Genomic DNA, 26,094 nt, shown 5'->3' on the forward strand with positions numbered 1-26,094 from the left:
GATGTGTTTGCGGAAAAAATAGGGAATAAAAATAATTCACGCGAGTTGAAATATCGAGGAAACGAATTCAATGTTGTTCTTGAACCTGGTCGATGACGTTCGATTCAAATCCGTGCATCTTCTCCCGCGGTTTTTTCAGCAGCATATGTTTCAAACTCCCAGAAATTTCAGACCTTGCTCGTTTAGTCTGTCTCGTGGATTGTACCTGGAATTTAATAATTTGAAAGTAGTAGAAATGATGAGAGACGGTAAGTATATAAATTTATTCAAGTGATAGCCGAACAAATATAAAAATAATACATTGGAATGATCGATTCGCACCGGCTGAAATCACTTTCGTACTTTTTATAAGTGTAGAGACAATGATCGTTCGATGGAAAATAGATGCTAGACATTAGGCATAATTTAGATAAGTACGCCGCCTCTGACATTGGGTTCTGAATTTTTTGGTATTTACCCCAGGCCCTTAGGAATCGTTGACGCATTATATATTTACATGAAAGTCAATAAACAATGAATACTCGCACTGTACAATCCTCGATGCTAATATTGCTAATAATAGAGTCACTGGGGACGCGGGTTGTGCACACGTCAAGGATTTGATCGGGTACATAATCGGGTCGTTTGAATGTAAAATACAGATATTTCGTGGACAAACTAACAACAATTTGCTTCAAATTCCGAATTTTTTGTGGCGATATTTAAAGTCAAGGTATCGGACTTTGATGAAACGTTAAAGTTTCGAATGTCCCGAAAGCCGACGCTCAAAATTCTGAAAGTACAAAATTGTGAAAGGACGAAATGCCAAAAAGGCATAACTCCGACAAGTCAGGGTTCCGAAAAAGCCAAAATGAGAAAATTAAAAAATCTGAAGAATAGAAATTCTGAACGATCGAAGATTTTCAGTTTTGTGAAATTCTGGCTTGGTGAAATTTCACCAATTTGATATTTCTTTGTTTTGGATATTCGATATTTTTACGTTCGGAACCGTGGTTATTCTGATTTTCGGTTTTTCTCATTTTTCGCACCAACTCGTTGAGTAAACTACGCTGTGCAAGTATATTTTGATTTTTGGAATTTTACTCCATTGAAACTTTATTTTTCGAAACTTTGCTCTATCATGACCGGAATTTCCGGAATCTTGCATTCGGAACTTTGAGCCATCGCCTTTCCGACCATTCGAAGCTTCATTGTTTCTTCAAAGTTTAATTTCATTAATTCAAGTTTCGCCATCAAATAATTCGCAATCAGGCGCTTTGGGAACTTGTCAAATTCGGAACTTCAACCCCCCTTACTACATTACTATTCGTAGCCGAGGGCTGAGCGCGTTTGCTCTTCAGGCCTCGGTTAAATTATTTGAAACCTCCGTTTAAGCTCGAGCAGCTCTCGATTCTCGGCATCGACGTTCATCGTTGTATAACCTAGACATAAAACCAACGACTGCACAAACCAATGGACGAAATGAAATCAACAACGACGACAAGTCTTACGAATAATCTGCAGTCCGACCACAAACAATAAGAGCATATGTCAATAACAACTCGATGTCAGAGATCGTCTGACGCAACAGCCGCGGCACTGGGCGATAGTTGCTGGGGGTCTCCCACGAATGCGCAATGTTTCCATGCTTTTCCAACTGTATGTTCAACGCCGAGATAACTCGATGCTCTTATGAACCGCACGCGTATCTATACCCAGTTTTATTCTTCGATTACTTGAGCTGACGTAACTCGTGGAGACGCGGCCCCGTGTGATCAATGTTGCCGGTGCTCAGGGTGAGAGGGAGGGAGGAAGTCGAAGATCAGGTGTCGCGATTGACGCGCGGAACCCCCAGCAGAGAATAATCTTATCTACATGTATTGGTTAGTAGTGTAGTATTGGTACGCGGATGATTATTTTGCGCGGAAAATAACCGCTCAGCGACGAGGGAGAGATTAAAGAAATTAATTATTCGTCGCCGCGTCGATATTCCAGGTGATATCGCTACTTGACCTACCTGAACTGTTCAAAGATTTAATGCTCTGCGTGTAATCGCTCGTTTCAGTCAAATTTATCTTAGTCAGACGCAGGACATGTTCGTTACAAATTTAACGGTGAAAATATTGTTGGAACTAGAAGACAATTAGGTGGTATCGAAAATTGTAGCCGTCGATACTGTGCAGCATTAAAATTGATTGCTTAGTTTGGTAGATTTTTTTAGCCAAATTATACGGCCTTAAATCAATTTCTTCCTACACTGACATCAAATTATCGCAAGTGGTACAACAAAGTACGAGTGGCTGTGATAGAAAACATAATAATAATGATCAGTAATAAATAGTATTAGATATAGAGATCTTTTGGTTAGATCTACTAAAGTCATTTTTATTTTGTACCCAGATCACTGTTTTTCGATAATAGTAAAAAGCGACGATATTTAAGGACTGTATAATAGTGAAGACATCTAGGAATTTCTCTTATTGTGAGCTATTTAACAAATAGAAAGGTTATTATAATCTTGTTGTGTTGATCTTTGGGATATTGAGGATGTGAATTTTTTTTTTTTTTTCACTGTCCTCCAAGTTTTTCGTTTGTAAAAATGACATAGGCATAATTTTAATGTACTATGCAAGAACCTTGTACCTGTAAATGGTAAAAAAAGTTGGTAATTTTCTTGTAAAATATGAATATATTTTATCGCCTTAGGACTGTTTGGACTTCAGATTAGTCGCGTTACAGACGGGGAGGTTTTCAGAGTGTGAATCGCGTCAACTCGAGATAAACATGCTTGTCGGGTCGGTGTTTTGCAGCAATGCGCAAAACGCCGTCTCAGATTGCCTGTGTGGTATCATAACATCCTACCCCCAGCAATGCTATCTCATCGGTTCCATATCTCTATTCCCCTGCATTTACATGCCCAACGATAACACAATCCACGATGCGTGATTGTGTTTGAAAAATGTGTGTTTGTACGCGTAATACGTGAAGGCTTGGGTCACGGACGTGCATAAAAATTGAATAAAAGCGGATATTCTCGCCTTAATTTATATTACGAACGACGAGTTTTTCGGGGCGTGAAGTAGAATCCGTATCTCCGGTTTGATGAATCTGTGACACGTCAAATTTCGCGGCGATCGTCGGCAAATGGACGGAATGGCGAAACCATTTGGGATTAGATTATGCAGAAGCATGTGATGGTTTGCAGGGGAATTACACGAGAGTAAAACCCAGACGTCGAGAACCGGAGCTCTGGATAAAACTGGTTCGCCGACTGCGAGCCGTGACCTCTTGGATAGCGTTAAGAAAAATACGATAACGATTGAACGGGGCCGCATGTATTAACAAACAGTATGTTGATTCAAGCAGCGAGAGAACAGCTGACGGGATGTTGCATAAAAAATGCGGCAGCAAAGTTGGAGATTTTTGCCATATGAAAATACGGGATAATACAATGACTGCAATAAAAAATTGGTGAAAAATGGGGAGGGATCTATAGATCTCGCGGGGGATGTCTGAGGTGGTTGTATGATGAACAGCTCCTCGGACCCGGTGATCGTAGCGAGATACTTGGATCCGTGGAATTCTGTTCAGCGTGGGGTTATTGGTTGACCCGATTGCTCGTTTATCACCATTCTGAAATATATTAGGTTTTGCGGGGCCCTCGGCTTAATAGCCCTGCCTTCCCGAATTTATCTTCCCCTGCAGTGCGGGATGCTGAAAGATTAGCGCGCTAACGAAACGGTCAATGGTGATCAATGATACCGCGTTAAAGAAACGTGATCGAAACAACGCTCGCGTTCGTTTTGCCACGAGTCTAACTCTGTTTTTTTTTTTTTTTTTTTTTGGATGAAGAAACGGGGAAATAGTTGGCGAGGAATGTCGAAAGAAAGATAAATTTTCCCGCTTGCAAATTAATTGCTGAAATTGCTTGGATCTAATTTTACAGAAACACCTGCAGTATCGACCGATCTAGACGCCACGGTAAGTCAGGCAGACTTTGTTACCGACGGTACAAAACAGCAAAATTTCCCTACACAGTGCACGTTGTTCGATAGACCGATAAGCCCTGCTAGTAAAAAATCAGCCTATTGATTATTCCTCGATCTTCGAGAAGAACTTTAGAGTTTTATGTTAGACGTATCGCAATTTTCATCCTATCACATGTAAGGGCGGCATCGCCACGCTCGACGATCTTGAGACATAGACATGAATATTTTCGTCAAGGGAAATGATGTTCTCGGATGGTCCATAAAGTTACCTCAACCTACGATCTGCAGGCTTTATCGCATCCCAGAAGAGCACATTACGGCCTTACTTCCTCAGCACCATATGCCACCACACCTTGCACACATCCCAGAGTGTAAACCCTCACACAGTACATTACCTGCACCTATGTGCACCTGAAGAATCTGGGATTTAGTACCTCACATGTTGTAGACGGTTTAAAATGGAATGGAAAGCCGGAGATACCGGAAATTCTCGTTTCAAAGGTACCATTATTTGCAGTTCACCACCTCCTGAATCACAGGATTAACCTGAATTGGTTTATCCAGATATAAAAACAAATAAGCTCGTCATTAGTTACAGGCATAGAAACCACTGATCGGAATAAATTACCTGGTCAAATAACGAGAAAGAGAACATCATGGTGGTCTTAAGGTAAATCGTGAACGAAGACTTAGTCCGGATTCTGCCGGGAGCTGATGGCGAGTATTTATCAATTCGAAAATTCTATCGATCGAGGATATTTCTTCTCTCTGAGGGAACGTTTTTAAAAGATCTAATCGTAACTTTTAAGTTACGTACCTACGATACGTATATGCTACGAAGCCGCTGTTTTTTTTTGTTTTTTGTTTTCTTTTTTTAATCGGTTTGGACAAGAATTGATGTCCCATGTCGAAAAACAATGCTGGAAAAAACTTTGATATTTTCTAAATTGATATTTTTGAACGAAGAAGAATGAAGATTTCGCGGTAATTACTTTTTGACATGGGACATCATTTCCGATCCAAAACCATGTACAAAAAAAAAAAAAAAAAGAAGGAAATCAGCAGCTTTATAGCATATACCTATGTAACGTAGGATTACAATTTCATTTGCGGGTCGATCCCCTTAAGCAGATAACCGCAGTTTTACACAACTCAGTTTATTCAGACTTTGCGAAACCGCCGGCCGAGCCGTTAATCAGTGTACAAATATCACTGCCGATAGCTAATAATTCGAACTGGAAATAACCGGGTAAAAGATATTCACGTCAAGTTCTATCTTCGGCAATAACCGGTTCCGCAGCCCTGCATCGAGAAACTTGTACGATACAGGCATGAATCGGGGCACGTGCCGTATCTTATCTTGCGCAGACATTTCGTTCAAGGTCAGGGATGTCGAGGGAAGACTTGTGATTCGATACCTAGAGAGGTTCGTCGCCGGTTAAGCGTCCCCTGAAACAAGCCTGAATATCACTGACATTCCGTACCCTCTGGCTCGGCCAGATGTTCTCATCTCGCCGAATCTTATCACTCAATTTATAGTCCTTCAGATTGACCGTATCGACATGTTTTTCTCTGCCGCAGGCAATTAATTGGGCACAACCGTTTTAGTCAATCTATTCCAGATATTGGATTTGCCAGAGGTTAGAAGAAATTATAAAAAAATTTTCACGCGTTAGAACATTTATAAATACCGGTACATATCAGAGAAGAAAACGATCTTTTACGTATTCAATTTATCGAAAGTTAATAGAAAGTAAACTAGAGCTAATACGCGGTTTTGAATTCGCGCCATTTCTCTAACCTCATTTAAAGTGAGGTTAGATAATTACGGTATACTGGATAGTGACGTCACGATAATGGCGGGAAGTAGCGACAGTTTCAAACATGTCTTGATTTCAAATCGGCAGTAAATTTTACGTTTGAGCTACAATAACATGACAAATTTTGACAATTCTTACTTATAAACCGAGGTATCGTTGTTTCGAAAATTATAATAATAATAATTTCGTGGCAACTCAAAATTGGTGGAATGGTTAGAAAATCTAAGGAATAACAACAGTCACGATTCTCTTCGCTTACGAAAAAAATACTTCGTTTGACAAAACTCTTCCTGATCACTTGTTTGTTTTCTCAAGACATTAAGTTGCACACATAAAACGATCAGCTCTCACAATCAGTTGAAAGGTTTTGCCTTTGACTTTGACTTTTCTTCTGAAATTGTTTCTTTCGGCAACAGCTTTGTTTGTAATATTTCACTCACAGCAGTGTTTTTCTTCTCATGCACGCAGCTATTCACTGCAGGCTTGAGTGAGGTGAAACCTTCCCGAATACCACAGAAAGAAATTCGATCTCGAGACCTGCGTCTTATTTTCATATTCTCCCGAATTACCGTATTCTTTTTACTTTTTTTTTTTCATATCAGCATAAGATTCGGTTTCCTTTTCAGAATCATCGCCGCGGCTGTTCTCATTTTCTTATTTATAATTTTTCCCGTAGAAAAATATCTCTTCAAAGTTTTTTTGGGCTTTCGTTACTTTTGAAGAATCTCCTGTTTCTGTTCCGAAATGAATGCTTTCTTCTTCTTACTTTGGTTTCTTCGTTTTACTTTGAGGCACGCAAAGTGTTCCATTACGCTGTTCGAGCGATGATTAAGTTGCGTAATAACGGCAATCGAGGCAGCCTTGTGGGGCCGTAAATCACAGACATAGCAGCCTTTAATTGTAACCATTTCCTGCAATTTCAGCTGGCTCCAGCATCGAAACATTTCTCTAATCGCAACCTCGGTTTTCCGGCCGAGGATGATTTACTTTCACTATCGTTCAATTGGCAAGAGCAGGGGATTATTTTCCATGTGAAACACGTGCCCGAAATTCTTTTCAAGCTCTATAATGTTGAATTTGAACGAGAAAATGACCTACACCAACCTTTAAGTGTTCAAGTCTTTAAGCCGTGCACGTAATTCTTCTCAAAAGTCAATCAAGGTGAGGAATAGGAGTGGATTTTTGCTTTTTTACCGCAGCGTTTCGCTTTCTTGATTCAAATGAAGCGATGAGACGGTAAGTCGAGTCAACTGGAAACAAAAATTCTGGACGACCGAATGAATTTTGTACTCTTTAATTGTTTAAATCAAGGATCTTAAACGTCTTACAACTTAACAGCTATGCTTTTATATATATATATATATCTATATTATTATACATATACATTACTTACAGCGATACAAATTATTCAACAGGGGAGTAAATTAAACAATTTCCAACTTTAGCTCATCCCTTATATAACCTACTCTTAGTCGTTGTACATTATAAAGCCAACGTAAATATTTCACAGCCCACTCAACGATTCAGTTTCAGAAGCCTCGAGATTCTCGCAGAATCTGAATGCTTTTCAGAAGCATTTTTAAATAGGCTCAAATCAATACTCATTGAAATATTTCAACAAAGTTATACGATCCGAACAAATCACCTAACAGAGTTTTAAAATTTGTACACATATTTGCAGGTAGGTAGAATCTTGAGTAAAGGAATTCGTTAATTTTCGGACGGTGAAACTTGCAGGCAACAAAGTTTATGCTAAGATTTTTCTTCCGTACAGAATGCGGGTGTATAAAGTTCAGCCTCGAAGTATTCCTTCAAATGTAAAAAAGTACATTCCTTGCGAAATAAGACAAACAATCGTTCCGTTACCTTTTGCATCGAAGCTTCGACGACGCGTAAAAGATCTGCTATTTGCGCGAACGCATATCGCAAATTTGGTGAGACACTCACATCACCGTTTAACCGTAACAAAAGTGATGAAATTCCGAATCAATTTAGAGCCCCTAAAAGAGATGTGATTAAGCACCTAAATTACACGCGGATGAAAATGTAGATAAAACGGGTACGCGTCGGAGGCTCCTATAATCAGGTCGAGGAAGTCCTTCCGAATGTGTTTTGCCTCGTGATGGTCTGCGTGGTGTGAGTCGTGTTCGGACTGTCGTGAGCCGAGCTCAATCTGACGACAGAACTGTGGGGCAGGTTTGCGTTGTGGCCGTTTTCCTTGCGGCCAGTAATGCCAAGCCGGCTGCCCTGGCCCCGGGGGTTGCAAACCACCAGCTCCCTCATCCCCTTCCTGAAGTTACGCGAGAGGAACGCGTAGAGGAGCGGATTCAGGCAGGAGTTTGCGTAGGAGATGAGGAACGTCGAGACCGTCAGGATCGTGCTGAAGTCCGAGGTCCTGTCATAATCCGGATCCCAGTGAAGCCAGACGATCCTTGCATGCTGTGGCAAGTTGCAGACGGCGAACATGACAACGACTGCGATCAGCATTCTGCAATCACGACAGAGGGAGCCTCCGTAAATTGCGTCGTAGGTTTTTTGGGGGGTATGGAAATTATGACGTCATATGGAAAAAGCGATATTAGCATACGTGTACAAAATATTTCTATTAGTTCGGTCTCGCTCAAGTGCTGAGAGTCGGGACTGGTGTGGCTCCAATAAAGGGTAACAGATTAAGTTTCTGTAATGCGTGTGGGTCAGTCCGCACCATTTGGACCTGGGTCTGACCCTTGACCTCTCGGTTTGACTCGCAATTTTTTTATACGAATGGTCTCACTCTGAAAGACGCTCGTTTTTGTTTTGTTTTAGCTTTTCTCGACACGGTTTGAATTTTATACAATTTTTTAAAACCTATATATTATTGATCGAGGCATGGCAGTATAAAAATTTGAAAAATCGTGTATCAGATATAAAAAACTTTAAGCCTAGAGCCGGAGTGGGGAGATAAAAAAAAAATCGAGTGTCTTTTAAAGTGACAACAATCATACAAAAAATCGTAGGCCAAATCTGAGAAGTCAAGGGTCAGACCCAGGTTGAAATGGTACGGACTGCCTCATTTACTTCCGTTCATTATGCTTGTTTTAACAAATTTTGAGCCAAGAAATTGTATTTCACGCTTAAATAGGAATAGGCGGAGGGAGGGAGGGGAACAAAAACCCTTAAAATTCGACGGCGTAATTTATGGACGCTCCCAAAGGCTACGCTCGATTTTGACGACTTTTTTTCCATCCGTGAAAAACATTCGTACATCGAGATTCAATCCATTAATCGGAATATTGATCGAGATTAACTGCATCTATATTTTGGTCACGCGAAAGGATTTCCTTTGACTTGACACCTTATCCACCGTTCTTTGAATAAAGAAAATGAACGAGACTTGTATTTGGCTCGTCTCTCCGTCAGTTTTTAACGCGCGAATTTGTTTCAACGTGACGGAAATGGAAATTTTGTAAGAGATTGACGTGTAATTATATAGTAGAGTTAAGCTCGTGAGAGGTGGCAATGGGTGGGTCGTATCTTGCCGCGGGGTTTCCGGGATCCAATTTACGGTACAGATCCGGTGTAATATACTCGAGGGGGTGAACTTTGGGCGGTCCCTGTATCGTGTGTCATGCTGAAAATTTCTGTGCCCATGCAAAATTGGATATTATGCCCGTACACCGCAGAAATAGAGCGTGTGAATATTGCGTGCAAACCCCGATTGTTATAGTTTCCGATAAACTGTTCCTAATCCACACGCTATTCAACCTGTAAACAAGCCTCAGATTCCTGGCTCATTCTACCCGAAGAAATAACTCGCGTTCGGCAAGCCAACATCAACTTTCAAACCGGTATAAATCACTCTCTTCCTTTCACTGTTTGAAAATTCAACTGAATAATTGTCATTCTAAAATAAGTGTAGTGCGATCTAGAAGAAAGAAAACCAAAGTTTTTTTTTATTCTTTCTGTATGGATGCGTAACTCGTCAACTCATGCTTTTTCGATATCACAGGTCTGCATTAAAAATGTAAAATTTCAGCTGCAATGGGATGTTTTTGGTAAATGTTTCGTTTTTGATTGTGTTGAATCCCAAAATGACTTCCGTTTTCCTCCATCACGTACAGTATTTTTGCAAAATACAATGTGTTTGCACAAAAAAAAAAACAGCATAAAAATAATGAAAAAACCGCCATTTCATTACAATGAAATAAACAATATTATTTGTAAAATTAAACAAACAATTTCTTAAGAAAAGTACTTAATGTTCCGTCCTTATACTTTTTGCCTATGAAACCTTTTCTTCTCATCTTTGATTCATCTCCGAGCACGCTTCCGTTTTCCGTTTTCTGTTTCCATGTTTGTATTTATTCTCAACCCTCACCCTAATACATATTAAATGAAAGTAAGAAATCACTTTTGCATAGGATTTTTAGATTCGAGAATATGATACCAGATTTCGAGTTAAACGTGAGTTTCACTCTGAACAAAATTACAGACACGAGTTCAAGAAAAAACCTTACGTGATGGAAAAATCTGTAACAAACTGTGCAGTTTTTTGGTTGCGGAATGCCGTGCATAGCAAACGTCCGAGTTTAAAGCGTATAATGTTGGAGTGCCGACTGCGGAATGAGGTTCACGAATAAAACGACGAAGAGCACGAAAAAAAAACCTTTGAATTTGGACCAGCGATCGCAAAGATCAAATTGAACACTCCTCTCCAACTGACCGCGAAAGGCGTCCTCTTTACCGACCGATTACCTTATGACGCCTCGCCTGGCCCTGAGGACGTTCCTGCTAGAGGTGTGCACGTGGTTGACCCTGCCGTTTCTCGCCCTGGCAACAAGTCCGGGTCCTCCGAGGGCGGCACCGCTCCTCCAGAGGCCAACACCGATCCTGGTGTAGAGGCAGCACATGACGACGAGCGGCAGGAGGTAGAGGAAGATGACGTTGACGGCGTCCAGGACGTTTTTGTTGTGCTTCTTCATGTTGGCTATGCATATCACGTCGACGCCGCCGGTGTGCAGCTGGTTCCGGATCGTCTCGACGTAGATGAAACGAGGCGACGCGTAGACAGCGGCCAGGAGCCAGACCAACCCTATGACGACGCGGAGCCGACTCCTGGTCAACATCGCCCTGCATTTTATGGGGTGGACGATGGCCAGGTATCGTTCCGAGCAGACGACGACCAGGATCATTATGCTCGCCGTGTAGGAGAGAGCGTGGACGAACATGTAGACCTTGCAGAGGAAGTCCCCGAGCAGCCAGCTGTTCACCACGTAGTTCGTCAGCGTCTGGTAGACGCAGAATATTCCCACGCAGAGGTCGGCCACTGCCAGATTTGCCAAGAAGAAATTCGTTATACTTCGGAGTCGGCGCGAGAAGGAGACCACCAGGATGACAAGTAGGTTGCCTGGAACGAGAAAAGGACAATTTTCACGTCTCGTGTTCGTTGAACTCTCCACCTCTTCTGTCGTGTATATTAATTGGTGAAACGACAGCAATGCAACTGTTTTCCGCAGCAGTTACATCGGTAGGTAACGTAGAGTAGAGAGATGGTTGGTAAAGATGTAACGGAACAGTACATATTGCAGGACAGGGAGCAAGACTAATCAAGAGATAGGAAGCGCTGGAAGGAGAACGTTCTAGAGAGAGAAAAGGTATATAAAGTGGAAGAGGAGAGACAAAGGTGTCAGTCGGTGTTCGGCAAACGATATGTGTAAACGTTGAGTGAGGGTAAAGCTGATAAAAGAAACAAAGTGTCGTATTTATTTTTTTCAAAATTAATAAAACATAACGGGCGCAAACCTTGTGGAGTCGAGTTATTTATGACAGTGGTACAAGGATTTCGGAAGAGGGAAGCATCTCTTTCCGATATTGAAAAGTAGCGTGTAAATTGCTAAAGGAGGCAAACTCGGTCTTTTCGGGCCCGGCGTAAGTTTGCAATGCGAGTCGTAAATGAGGCGAAGACGAATATTGGATATACGCGATGCGAAAGGACCGTTTCCCCCTTGTTGCACGCGACTCTTTGTGTAACAAGAGTGTGTTCCGCGTTTTTTTCACGAAGCACGAAATTGAGGTTAGGGTCGCGCAATGTCAGATTTGTTCGCAACAGCGCATGCGCGGGGTACAGAAGCGACCACTTTTTACTTCTAGGACTTAAAAGTGGTCTTTTCACCAGTCCGCGCATGCGCATTCGCAGACTTACCCTACTGTCGTAGAAACGGGAACTTTGCGTACGGAAAACACGCACGAAAAAACACGTGCAACATGCTCGCGTCATGTAAACTCTTATTTCTATCCCCGAACACAAAATCAAACGGACTGTAATACCTTCGGTCTGCGTTTTTAAAATTCATTTTAATATCCCCAGAAGCTCTTTTTCACTGTCCTGTTCATTTCCCGTGCGAAATTTCATATGGTCAATGATGTTTAGTGAAAGTTTCATTCGTACGTTCTGATATTGTCATAGCTGCGGTGAATCATAGACCAAAATTCTTCTTAACATGAGACTTTACTACGACACATGTGAGCGAAAAAAAATTTCGTTTTTGTGCAACGGATAATGACCGAAAACTTTATTTCTTACTTATAAAGTTTGCTTTTGTCATTTTTACGTTGATAAATAGGGCTTCAAGTTTTTGGTTGATAGCTGATATGGGTGCTTATTCAGAACAAGGAAAACGTTTTCACCCTGATGTGATGGACTTTATCATCATTAACGTTATGAGGGGCACTATAACGAGAACATGATGGGAGATTACGTTTGGGGTTTGATACGAGAAAGCCCGTACGAAAATAGAAGAAATACGAAAAATATTCACTTTTAAACTTTGTTCGTCAATTCCATTACATTTGTTGTTTATTATTAATCATTATTTTTGAACAATAGTGATTTAATCGCATAAATGAAGTTTGTTTGATTGTTATTTACAATCAATGTTTGAGAAAATAGGTAATTTTACTTAAAATCCGAAATATCGTTCTGGTTTCTACAAAAACAAACTTCATTTAACAAGACTATTTCTTCATTTATTAATTACATAGAAGAAACCAAAATTTGAGATCTAGAATACAGATTCAAAATTCGTGTTAACTTCTGTAACCATTCCCGGGCTGTGATCTAATCACGATATATTATCTGGTTAAGAGACTCTGAAGTTGTTAGTATAAAATCTTGGACGGCTATCGGATTTTTAAAATCTCATTCTACACCAGTGATGCTGTTACAACATGAACTTTTTTTTTCCACAATTTCCCTCCAATGGCCACCCAAATGTTTCTCTATTTTTCATTTCGCCCGTTTCGCCAACGTTTACAGGCTTCAGGTAGCATAAAAGGTAATATCTGTTTTTCACGCACATATTCGCGCATTATAAAAGCAATTAATTGACGTACCGTTACCCTCTATTTGTATTACAACGCCTGTCGAAAAACCGAATACCGCCCAGATTCTCATCTCGAGGGTATTCTGGCCTAATAAATTCGCAAATTTTTTTCCCGTAGCAAACTCTCGTTAATCGAGAGTAACTACGAAATACTTCTTTTATGAATTTTTTCACCGTAGAGCGAATTGAATTATATCCATAAGTATATAGGTATGTACAATACGCGTATCCATGTAACGTAAGTTTTGAGCCAATTCTTATTCGTCTTATTCGAACATCGAGGACAAAGCTTCACTGGAGAAGGTAATAAATTGAAATTCGAAATCTCTCTAAAAACAAAAAAAACAAAAATTCCTTCTTACCGAACAGTCTTGTAATTCGCCTCGGGGGCATATTTACGGGTTTCATTTTTTTACCCGCCAAGAAATTCAGTAATTGCCGATCAGTTATTTTCTCTCTTCGTCTTTCTTTGTTCGAATATATATTTTTCACAATTGACGGAAAAATTTGTATGCTTTGGAGAGAATTGTCCGCTCTCCGTGCCTCGTAAATCAACGTCCTGTGATCAGCCGGCGGGAGTAATAAAAAACGTCAGTTTGTCAGGAGCTTTACGTAAGTTTTGAGATCGGCAAGAACCTTGCTAATTCTACCCGCCCATCAGTCTCGCCTTTGGAGTGAAATTGAATTGAGCTCATGATGCGGCTTGATGGGCATTGTTAAGCGTTGTAATTTCAATCTTCAGCTACGCTCGCAGTCGGGGATGAAAAATTTCTAATTTATTTCCCGCAGGTAAAATCCTGGGATTTATTGACACCGCTATACATATGCGTTTGCTTTATTTACGGTCCGTGTCGTCCTTTCAATCTTCGGCCGCACAGTTCGACTGACGATGGACGGAAATATGACGCCCAATTTTTTTAGTATTGGTCTGCTATCGACATGAATAAATGATATTCCCCCGAGTTACAGCCTTGACAAAATATTGATGCAGAATATCGTTTCGTCCTGTTTTTTTTTTTTTTTTTTTATTCATATTCTACGTTTAATATCGTATCGGAATCTTTTATGTATCTTTCAACTTTTTGAGCAGGGTAAATTTCGTAAGCTTATAGACTCGGGGTGACATGTTAATGAAACGTCAAACTTTGCCGATTGGCATGAAATTGTAACCACGACGAATAAAGTTTCACAAAACAAGTATTTCTTGGCAGCTTGGATTGATTTTATTTAGAATTTTCCTTAAAGATATTGGTTTAAGTACCGTTGAAAATCGGTAATCTTGAAATTTTTTTTCGAATTTTCAAACAATTCTGATTATTAGTAAAAAACAAAATTACATATCCAAACTGAAGTCCCATTATTAGCTAAAAAATTATTCCCCTTGTTTGCAATTTTTCAATATCCACTCAAATTATACACAAAATTGTAAAAATTTTTATAATCTCGAAAAATTTTACTTCAAAAATAAATTTGACATCTAATTTTAGCTTATTTATTATAGTATTTGTAGTTCAACCTTATTTGAAAATCTTTCGCCAAATTTGACAGGTGATCGTGGAATCGCAAATTTTGTTCCTCACACTACCAGGATAGCTGTGAATCTGGTATGGAGAAAATTTTTCGTCCACGTATTCTCAATCGATCGATCGATCGAAACGTTAGAAGGCACGGCTATATTCTTACACTTTTGTTCTAAAAGCGTACCTTATAATAGACCGCCAGCCCTTCGTCGGCTTCTCGAAAAATGTCAACAACACGCCTCGGGCCTTAATTATATCACCAACGAACGACGTACAATGTGATATTATCACACCGTCTGAGAATTTAATAACGAACGAATAAAAAGTTGATTACAGAATGTACGAAACCTAGCTAAGCTATTGTTCATTTTGAAACGAAGAGTATAATTTCGCCAACATCAACCCCATCTTTAATTGAATCCATTCTTCCTTTCGTTCGGCAAATTTATCAGTGGCTCGAATCCGAGATATTCCACGGTTATCGAGAATTTAAGCAGAGTACGTCGTTAGATTTGATGCGAAGTCAACAGGTGCCAGAAATTGCTTATAGATTTTGGGTATTGCCGGTTGTCTGGGGTCCAAAATGTGTAATATAATATTTTGATTCAAAGCAAGAACGCGACACGGACGTTGGACTAGCCATGAGCCCAGCCGTCGAATTTCCCGTTTTCACACCGCGGGTTCCAAGTTCACAAAGAAAAAGGGAAAGCGAAAAAACGGTGTGAAAATACTTGTACTTAATTAAGATTGATGTTAAACGAATCTTGCAGAAGTTTCTTGGCTTGCATGCATTCTCTCGTCGGAGTAAATTGATTTTGCATATTGTGCCTCTATGGCAGCTTTCTCAGACGTGATTCGAAGTGCGCCGATCATAGCAGGCTGGTTATACGATGATTGAACGTCGCGTCGCGACATGGTTACATAAAAGCTATCGGCGATGTTCGAACGGGAAATATACATACATGGGTATATGAAGTAGAGGGTAATAACGGCTGTATTGTGAATCCCTTAAAGGTAACAGACAACGCGTGATTGGTCGAGGAATAATGAGATGGTCTTACGGTGATTACATCAGAGGTGGAGGGGTAATGAACGAAGTAAGTACCGTACTCGAGAACTGAGTTAGTGCGTGGAATAATAAAGTTATCGAAGCAGAAACGAAGATGGAGACCAAAAAAATGTATTTCACTTTCTCCGCGAGGCACAAATCCATCAGCGAAAATCATATTCCACAAGGGGAACGTGTAAATAAATGAGAGAAAAAATAAATGTAAAACTCGAGAACTGTTCCACTTCACACTGCATAATGTTGGTGAGAAAGGAAAAACAAATAAATCGGTTATGCGATTAATACCAACTTGGCCGAAAAGCTGAAAAAGTTTCGCTATATGATCCTTTCTTCGGGTAGATGAATGAGAGCGAAGCCTCGCTGCTGTGTTTTGAAATTCAAATATAAATTGAAATGAGATTCGCAAAATTTACACCGCGGAAACTTTCACCCCTCGATAATGTAGCTTGGATAACGATAGAAACAAAAAACAAAAAAACAAGTTCACTCAGGTGTTCTCTTCGCTTTTGTTCCTTGGACCGTGTAATTTTAATATATTTACTTTATTCTTTTAGACCGAGCTTTTCAACCGTATATAAACAATGCGGACTCTAATATTGAGGGAAGTACGAAGGGCGTGCTCTATTGAAACAAAAAGTTAGATGAGAATATTTAAAAAATTCATAAGCACGAACCGACGTATTATATTGATGGTCGGAATTTTTTGGCTAAATTTAATCCAGCATATACCATTCCAGAAGAATTATTTATTACAGCTAGCCGACTTTCGGTTGAATTCCAAGTCTGCAGTTACGACTATGAAAATTTCTCAACGTTTTTCTTACCTCCGAATTATTGGGATTATCACTTTGAAATGGGTTATCCGGTGGCAAAAAATCAAACTATTGCAAGCAGGCTGACAACTGACCATTAACAGTGTTTTTTCGCGCGTGGATAGTAGAACAGGTACATTATTGATTACGTTTGATTAATTTATGTGACACGAGTAATTTCAAACCCCAAGAATTACGATTTGTCTCCATTAAAATTCAAAACTAAGGTTATCCGGTGATAAAATGGCGCCGACAACCAGACTCTGATGTCATAAGGACATTTAATTCTAATAAGTATGTGTAATTATTCGATCAGGAATACCAGCTGTGCCGGAAAATTATCGCTGAGGTTCATCCTCTGGTGGCTCGAAATTTTCCCCGTTAATCAAACCGCGGAGATCAGCTCGAACTGTTGCGGATGGTGCATGGCATAGATGCGATAAACAAGCGTCGCAGTAATTCTTTTGTTACGGGCACACAATCAATGGACGCATAATGCAGCAGCACACGCTGCGACATGGTTTATGGTTTACCTATTAGCGGTATAACGTCACGTTCCATCAGATAATTATAGAGCCATGCTTGGTACGATAGTGAATCATTTTTTGTTTACGCAATTTGTTTTATCGAAGGTAGACTGATAGAACGCGTGATAGTTTCCTGTACAGAGCACATTCAAAACTGTGGTAGTTAATTCACCTTTGTAGGTTATTGAAGCCGTTTGGCGTCGGCCGTGTAATGTTCGTTACTTAGAGAGGACGTCTCATACACAATTGTGTCTAACTCGTCCATCGGACCTTGGTCTAACTATTTTGCATTCAGGTTACAACACAATAGTTAGATAAGTACTCGACGACTCAGCGTGACGCCATCGGGTGATTAAATTAATCCAGGATCTATCTTTGTGCAGCCCACCTGCTCAAATGCAGAAACGGAACCGGAAACCAGGAGTGAAAAATTTAGCCCAGATTCTGGGCGGTGAAGGTCAACTGCCGGAGCAACTGTCCCGGTTTCCTCGCCTAGCCGTCACGACGTGCCAGAAATGCTAATTTGAGTAGAGCAGTTCGCCTGCTTTGAGGGCGGATCTTTGAACGTCGAGCTTTACGTGCATCGATGTATCCGGGGCTCGCGCTGCCGGTGTAGCGAACGTGCCTTTATTAAGATTCCACGCATCCTTCCACTTCCCTTTCACCGCCCCGAACCTATCTATAAGGGTAAGAATTCTCGGGGTGTAAAGTATTCGCGCAACGCAGCGTATCGGAGGAAAAGCTTGAAGACAAGTTTGAAAAACAAGCGTCCCACCGCTGCCACCAAATGTTACGCCTGAAGTGAATTTCTTGAGCACAGGATCTTTTCATCGGTGCTTTTATTAGATCCGTGGAAGAACTCGAACGGATCGTAAGATCCTTCGACTACTTTCATCTTCCGGGAATACTGAAACAATCACAAGCCGCATGTGCGAAGATGATGAACGGAGTTGCTTATCCGTAGGGTGTGGCTTGAGTGTGAAACTGTTTCGTCATGCATCACCTGTGAATAGGAATGAAGCCTCTCGCCTGGAGCGGAACTTTGGCGCTAAGATATTGGCAACAGAGGTGTCGTAATTGTTCAGGCAAAGTGCCACTGGCAGTGTTTACATTGAGCAGAGTGAGAGCACGTGGCCGTTTATTTAGAGCATGCGAAAATAAAAGTATATTACGAATTTCATTTCTTCGAGTCGATTCCAAGCCTCAGAACACTTTGTGTAATGAGGAAGTCGATGGATGGGACAAAAATTCACTCCTTGAAAATGAAAGGTGTATTCGTTCAAACTCTCGTTCCCGAAGAATGAAAGAAAGTAGTAGCAGCTGCACGATTTTAGAAACGTCGTTGCGGGCTCAGGATGATACTAATGAGACCGTCATGACGAAGGGTTGACAGTAATCCATCAAGAGACGTTGCCTCTAATGCGACATCGCGCAGCCTAACCGATGTTTTCTTCTTACTTGACTCTCTGTCTGTTCTTTCTGTTGCTTTCGCCGAGAGACGGAAGCACTGAAAAAGTATGAGAAAAAACCCAGGCTGAAACTTTTTCTCAGCGTCGTCGTCTGGTCGCCTTATCCAGCGGCAGATTATGATACCTGACTTGTTTACTACATACGAATCTCATAATCAGGTCTCAGGGAAACGGCTGTGGCAACATTGTTAGCGGAAAAGGGTCTTGGGATGTGGATCCGAAGTGCCGCATTGTAACCCATATCTGTGACAACACCTTGGTAGTAGAGATTTCTGGGTAGTCTGACGGTCTGTACACTTTCGTAACAATTTGAACTGCTCCCGACCAAGTAATTGGATGTATGGAAGAGGTTGCGAAAAAAAGAAGTAGTCAACAGCCGGGTGTGCGGGAAACTTTGGGATGCAGTTTTGGGTTCCGCGGTCCAGCAAAGGCCTTAAATTATTCTTGAATATTATATTTTAACTCGGATTTGACTGCTTTGTTTCAACGGGTATCTGATTCATCGCAAGAAGTAAATAAAGTATGGTGAAAGAGCATCGTAGAAGAGAAGCAAGGAATGCGGTAGTAGATCAAGATCTGAGGATTTTTCTGTCGTAAATGTTAGGGTATCGTAAAAAGTTCGTAACATTGTAAGTGATCGTAAACAAAAGAGTGGGCAAGTTTTACTGCCGATAAGAAATTCCTCATAAATTATGCTGCCGTTAATCTTAACGCGGGAACTCTCTGTTCGCCCACTACAGTAATTTGAGAAGATTTTTACCCTATAAATAATTAAACCAATTAACTCATCATCCTGTGGAAGAGTAGGTGAAAGTTTTTGCTCTCGTTCGTTTACTGAAAAAATGATACTCTGGTGAAGGAGGAAAAAAAAAATCGATCACGGTGTACATTGTGGCTAGAGAGAAGATTTTTTGCTTGTGTGAAACTTGAAGATAAATGACCTCGGTTACCTCTGCAGTAAATTTTTGGTCAGTATACACCGTGTAATCTTCACGAATCGTTGGGCAGAGCGAAGGGCGTTGTTGATGTTCAGGAGTAAGTTAAGTTGGTAGGCAAATATAGAAAAGACCATCCCTCGAGCTGGGTAGACGCATAAAATATACGGTCTAAAAGTGGAGAGTTTTCGAGCAGTGGTACGAAAATTATCTTCGAGAGGGATTGTCCATGGAAACTATTTGTCTGCTTTAGATGGAAAATTATACATAGCTGCTCGAGTTTTGGAACTCTAAGAAAATTACAATGCGACTACTGCGTAGAGTTTTTTTCGTAGGAAGCACAGAGAAACTAATTTCAGAGAAATGAACGAAGGGTGGGTCGAAGAATTTTTCACAGGTACCTGAACTACCGCGTATGCTTATCAACCCCTGTGAAATCTCGCTTCTGTCGGAATAGTGTGAGAAATAATAAACCGGATGCAAAGTTCTGTATTCCGCAAAACACCGCGAGAGGCATGATAAGTAGAAGCAATCTGCGCCCTGTCATGGAGACAACAAATTTCACGAAACCACTCGCGAAAGCTCCTCATTGCAGGATTGCAGACGCATCCGATTTCCTCATCCGTTCCTCGAGGATTTCCCAGTAATATCAAGCCCTCGTCCAGCCCAACTGGGACTGGAAATATTTCTCCGTTCTGCGACCTCCGCCTCGTCGCAAGAGGTCTCTGAGGACGACAAGGTGGACTCGCTGTCAACCTTAATCAGATTATCATCCGCGTACAAACGCACACGTGACTGATTAATAATTTTCCCGCGAGCATTGAAATCCCAGTCCCACATACGTGATTGTTAATATGCTTGCACTTGTGTATCGCTATATAAACTTTTTACACCATAATTTATTCCAACGAATTATTATGTTATTCTTCTCGCTGATGAATTAATCTCAGGACTTGTCTGTAAATTATTCCATACGGAGAACAGGGTAGGTCCTGAATTTTTAATCCTCGATCACTTTTTTATCCTCTTCCGATTCCCACTGTTCGAACCCAGAATAATATTGCAGTACGACCGTTGATTGGTGCCGTGATTGGTTTTCGATACGTTTGCTCCGCATGATCAGCGAATCTTAGCATCCGGTGAAAGGACCTAATTACGTACAACGGCTTCGTCGCTGCATAAATTCCCGCTTTGTGTACCGGACGGCGATACCTACCGACGTAGGTATCGATTTGCGGTCGAAATAAAAACCGAGACCTTCCCTTATAGCTGCTTCTCAAACCTCTTTTCGACGCATCGCTGGTTTCCATTTACGGGATTCCGTACACGTCGGTGAAACTTCGGGGCAACGATTTCGATTCCACAAATGCTCCGGTGCTACGTGTCGTTGCGAGATCGCGTATACGTAATTACACGTTACACGACGTGTCTACTCTTGTACCTAATTATATCCCTCGCACAAGCTATTCGATAATCAGTTCGGAACAACTTTGAACATTATATCCGAAAACTTTTCAACTTCGGGGTGAATGCTATCTCAAGCTAAATGCAATATCAATTACATAATTTACCGAAACTTGATGGCTTTCTTCTGAACGATTCACCTAAGCCGGTAAACTTTTCTCCCGTAAGTGTTCGGAGCATAAACTTATGTATCTCCAAGTTTGAACTTCAACGTCGATTGGGTAAAAGTGTATCCAATATTGCCAGTTATTGCCATTTCGATTGGGCTTTTGCAGCCCAGCTAACTTGAGATAAAAGACAAAAGTCCGGGATCGTGACTCTACGTACGATTGAAAATATTAAAATTCAGTCGTTGCAGATTATAGAATATCAAAGACCTCATAGATCTGGAATAGCGACTTTTTATTGATCGCATGACGACTTTTTCCCCTGGTACTGTGCAGATGATTTTCACAGCAGCGAGAATGGAATTAATCTCAAGTTTTAGATACACTCCTTTGAGATCTCGGGATGGTTAACTTTCTAGGACTTTTCATACCGGAGGGCAAAGGTCAGGGTTGAAGTGTTCCTGAGAATCGTTCCGCAACCCTTCGATATCGCCCGTAGCGAAATAAGATTTTTTGCCACGGCTGTCCGCCATTCGTCAATGCTGTTTTATACAGAAGGTACACCTCACCATAACCGGCTAGACCGATTTTCTGTTAGCAGCTGTCAGACGGGAGCATATTAGCTTCGTAATAACATTGTGATAGAGCCGGAACATTTGTTATAAAATGTAACAGTTCTATATCCTCTCGTAGGAACATGCCGTGGATCATATAAATGAGTGCGAAATTCATCGTGTAGCATAGCCCGCCTTGCGCGCTTGGCTTCCTTATCGGCAGCAGTGCTCAAATTACGCGATTATATGCACTTTACATGCACTGTCGCTGAGCCCGGCGAGAGGCCGGGTAGCCAGTCTCAATACTGCTTCCCGGCGTAACGCACGCTTAATTTTGCTTGTACATAAATTTAATACAGAGTTAACGCCTGTACTCACGATTTTTGTTATCAATTATAACGTAATTCTCTATATTTTGAATAAACGTATGAATATATATATTCGCTGCGTAATTTTCGCATGACAAATTAATCACATCTCGCGGAGTAACTGGCTGGATACCGTTAGTGCAGAAAACAAACAGTGAAAAACAGAATTGGCGTCGAAAACACGGAGAGACGATGTTTATCGAACCTTGGACTCAATCATTAATCTTCGGAACACTGCTAATCGAAACGAATTTGGGATAAATGTGTGCTTCTCAGATCCCGAGAGCCGTTGGCAAGCTGCGCTTTGAAACGGTGAAACTGGTGTCAGCGGTGGGATGGGTTTGGGACGGAAACTAGTAGTGAAGCATCACTAGCACGCCCATTAGCTAATTAAAGGGTCCAGCCTTGTGGCAACTGTATACGCACGATGAAGCACTGTTTTCTCATCAATCTTTGAGCTATAAATATTTTACAGGATTCATCACTCTAACGATGGGCGCGGTGGGAATATTAACCAGGGAATACATTCTCCCAAGCAAAATATGTGCCTCCGCGTACGTGACGTACATGCCTTTGCTAATCGCGTTGGAACATAATGTGATCACATGTCGAAAAAATTGTCGCCAATAAAATCCGCTGATATACTTATTATCTATCTCCTTTATTTACACTACTCCAGCCAAGGAGTACAATGTGCTTACCTTAAAAGAATAATCGAAACTTGAGAAATTAGACTGAATTCATAATTGGGTCCTGTGAAAATTTCTTCCTTTTGTGGTTTAATTATAATGTACCTTCAAACGTAATGTAATTTGCGTTTCTAATTAAACCTTTAGCCACATGTTGTACGAGTAAGTCAGTGTTTCATTATTCGGTCAGTGATCATCTGCGATTATAAAACAACCTTCCCAACTCGCAGGTGAGCGTTGGAAAAGTTTTCTGAGTTACAGCTTATAATCCGCTCGTGCAAAACAAGCCCACACGCCTCAAGCACTGGACTTTGCGAAGTTGAATTTTGCAATGTACATAAACACGGGAAAAATTATTTCCAGCTTCTAGTTTGGAACTTACATCATGAACGCTGTGCGAATTTGACAATAATAAAAGTCAAAAGTCGGACAGTGTTCACGAGGTTGAATTAATTATTACACCAGTCGACAACCGCTACGTTTTATTTTACGATATAGTTCGCGGGCAGCAGGCTATCAGGATGATGTTTTGTTTCATTTAAATTAGCGGAGTCCCTTTTTGGCGAAAAAAAATATCCTCTCTTCAGTAACGAAGCTGAAAAGTTATGACTGTAAAAAATTCTTTTCACGGTGTAATTATTAAATTCTGTCGACTACTTGTAGACAATTGGCTTTCATTTTTGTTTTTTCACGCCAGTTCACGTAGCTCTATTAATGTCAGAGTAAATTTCCGCACGCTAAAGTACCATCGCCGTTAATTATCTTTATTTCCATCCATTCTCAGTTCCCTAGCATCATCTGAAAGCTGCGGATAAACCGCGAAAGCAATATTTTTCAGATGACTGCCGCTGGCGCATCAAAAATTATGTGCACCCAGTTTTATCAAAGTAAAATAGTGAAATTACTCATTTTAAAATAAAATTCATTGAAATTTGAACAACAGATGGCAGCTTTGTCATCAAATAAGCGAAGTCCACTGAATTTTCAATGCGAAAAAACCATCGAAAATCGTTGGCCCCTAGTGTTACCGGTGCGGAAAGTGGGCGATTTCCGATGATTGTGAAATTTTCAGGGTGAACCGAGACAAGTGTTGTATAATTATACGAGTCAGGTATCATCCGTCCGCACGTATGACACACACCATTTTTTCCAACACCTGTGACGCAAAGATTGATTTGAGAAGTAACGAAGGTGTCACTGACGGTGCTTAAAATTGAAGTTAAGTAACTTACATTCAATGACACAGTGCGCAGAATTGAGTTATTCGAAAGTGCGCATGCGCCAAAGAAAGCCACAGTATGTGAAACATCGCAGTTCAGTTGTGCGCATGAGCCAACGTCGATTTACCGCACTATTCATCAATGCGACACTTTACTCACGTTCCACAGGCTTCGAAAGACGAACTTTTCAAGTGGGTGTGGGAAAAAGTTGGTTTTTACGAGTATCTCAGCCTGCTGTTCGCGCAATCTTCAGAGCTGAGTGATTTCGCAGTTTCATGGTCGAACGGTTGGTCCCTGGAAGCGAAGACTCGCGGAGCGTTTGGGGTCTACGGCTCGATCAACGCGGGTCCGAGAATTCGGTCGAACAACGGCTAAGGGTGATTGGCACATCGCCGCAATTTTCCGGGGCGTAAATAACGACGCTTTTGGTGAACCAGAAATCGGCGAATCTTCGCGTCACCTCTCACTTTTAATTGAAAGCTGTATTTCTTTCCCTCGACGCTCCAGCCCTTCATCACCAAGCCCTAGAAAAAGTTACGTAGCGCTATTATTCAACCCGGTAATTATCCCCGTTTCTCCGGTTACTCAATCTCACTCGATTGATCACTAATTGTAAATTAAATCCAATTCAACCGTGAACGCGGCGCTTTGCCGACGCTTCTTCTCATTTTTCAAACGGAGCTTGCAAAGGACTGATCCAAGAACTATGTACATTCATACATCCAATAACCATATATTCCGTATATCCAAGCCATTAATTGGTTCAATAGTGAATAATTCTTTGGTTCAGTGACGAAGTGATCAGTCGGAATCACTTGAAATCATAATTTCCACTTTCTGAATCAGCGCAGTCATATTTCCTTCTCGTTTGTTATTTTTTTTTTTTCTTCTTTGTCTTTTCTTCTTTCACTACACATTCGTACAGTCATGAAACTGTAACGTGTGCGTCGAATGGTTAAATAATCGTAACTAATTAAAGTTGCATAAGTATTATAAGTTTCAAATTTTCAAGCACATCGTTGTAAATTTAATCGGAGATATGAGCTTTATTAGGGTGTTCAAAAGTCACTGATAAAAACAGAGTCTTCATCTGCTTCGAAGATTCACGAAAAGTTTGAACGTTAAAATATAGTTTCGCACATATTTTACGGTGGTAATTTCCTATACTGTATTACTCCCAAGCTTTTACTAAGCTCTCTTACTAAATTGGGGAAGTCAAACAAGTTTGAAAATATTCGTCATTGAGATTGACAATGAGATGACGTAGAATATTTACAGTTTGACTCTTAACGTCATTCTAAATACGACGGGTGGTCGATTTTCCACCGAAATTTCAGCCTTCAAATATCTGTGAAACTTTTCCAAGAATCCCATTCCTCGTCTCTTCTAGGAGAATTTTGGCAAAAGACGTTCACTGGCTCTACAGCAACGGCAAAGGAAACTCGCAAGAAATGCATCAACAAAATTACTGAGACTGAAGAACTGGCTTTGAACGGAGACGATGCGATGTGTCGAGCCATTATTCAGAGGGACAAGTAGGAAAAGTAGACTTTCCGTTATTTGCAAAATTGTTAAGAATTTTTGACAGTTAAATTTTTGTACGTTTGACAACGATTTAAATGAAGCCAAACTAGTGGACCAAGTTTGATTCAAATCGGTTCAACGGCTACCGAGTTTTTGTTAGACAACATCATTAACGTCTTGAAAAATAGCCCAGGAACTTGTCGAATCAAATATTGATTAAGACACCAGAACGTCGTTCATAAAAATGATATTAATGATATTCCATGTACCGTAAAACGTCGAGAGCTAGTGAAAAGTGAACTTTTCACTTTCGGGGTGATTATAATAACAGCTCCTCATCCGGTTTAAATGCGGATGAGCTGGAGGGTAAAAAACGGGACGATAATTATTGGAAAGAAAAAAGTTCGATTAAACTTTTCACAAGTTTGTACAAGTATGATAATATAAAGTTAAACGAGATGGTGAAAAATTTTACAAGAACACTCGGGAAAGTCGACTCGAAAGACGGTGCGTGAGCTTTGTCGTTACTTCATCTCTCTCATTCTCCTCCCCCATTCTTCTTTTACGTTTTCACCATCATCGTGCATCGATTAATCGAACACGACTCGATTGAATCGGTAAAAATGAATCGATTAATCGATAATTTCGTATTTTTTTAAAACGGTTCATATGAAACCAAAATTTCGC

The 26,094-nt window shown here is 40.7% G+C and overlaps 1 protein-coding gene across 1 annotated transcript in view; it reads right to left on the bottom strand.

The window, feature by feature from the left end:
• Positions 1-7,104: 7,104 nt before the first annotated feature.
• Positions 7,105-26,094, bottom strand: part of LOC124181122 (trissin receptor) — a 73,357-nt gene continuing 54,367 nt past the window's right edge. The window contains exons 3-4 of the mRNA XM_046567364.1: positions 10,523-11,174; positions 7,105-8,276 (exon numbers count right to left, since the gene is read on the bottom strand). Coding sequence (XP_046423320.1) covers positions 7,871-8,276; positions 10,523-11,174 — 1,058 coding nt within the window. The 3' untranslated portion in view covers positions 7,105-7,870. The remainder of the gene's footprint in view (positions 8,277-10,522; positions 11,175-26,094) is intronic.

Source organism: Neodiprion fabricii, chromosome 4, assembly GCF_021155785.1.
Source record: "Neodiprion fabricii isolate iyNeoFabr1 chromosome 4, iyNeoFabr1.1, whole genome shotgun sequence".
Taxonomy (NCBI): domain Eukaryota; kingdom Metazoa; phylum Arthropoda; class Insecta; order Hymenoptera; family Diprionidae; genus Neodiprion; species Neodiprion fabricii.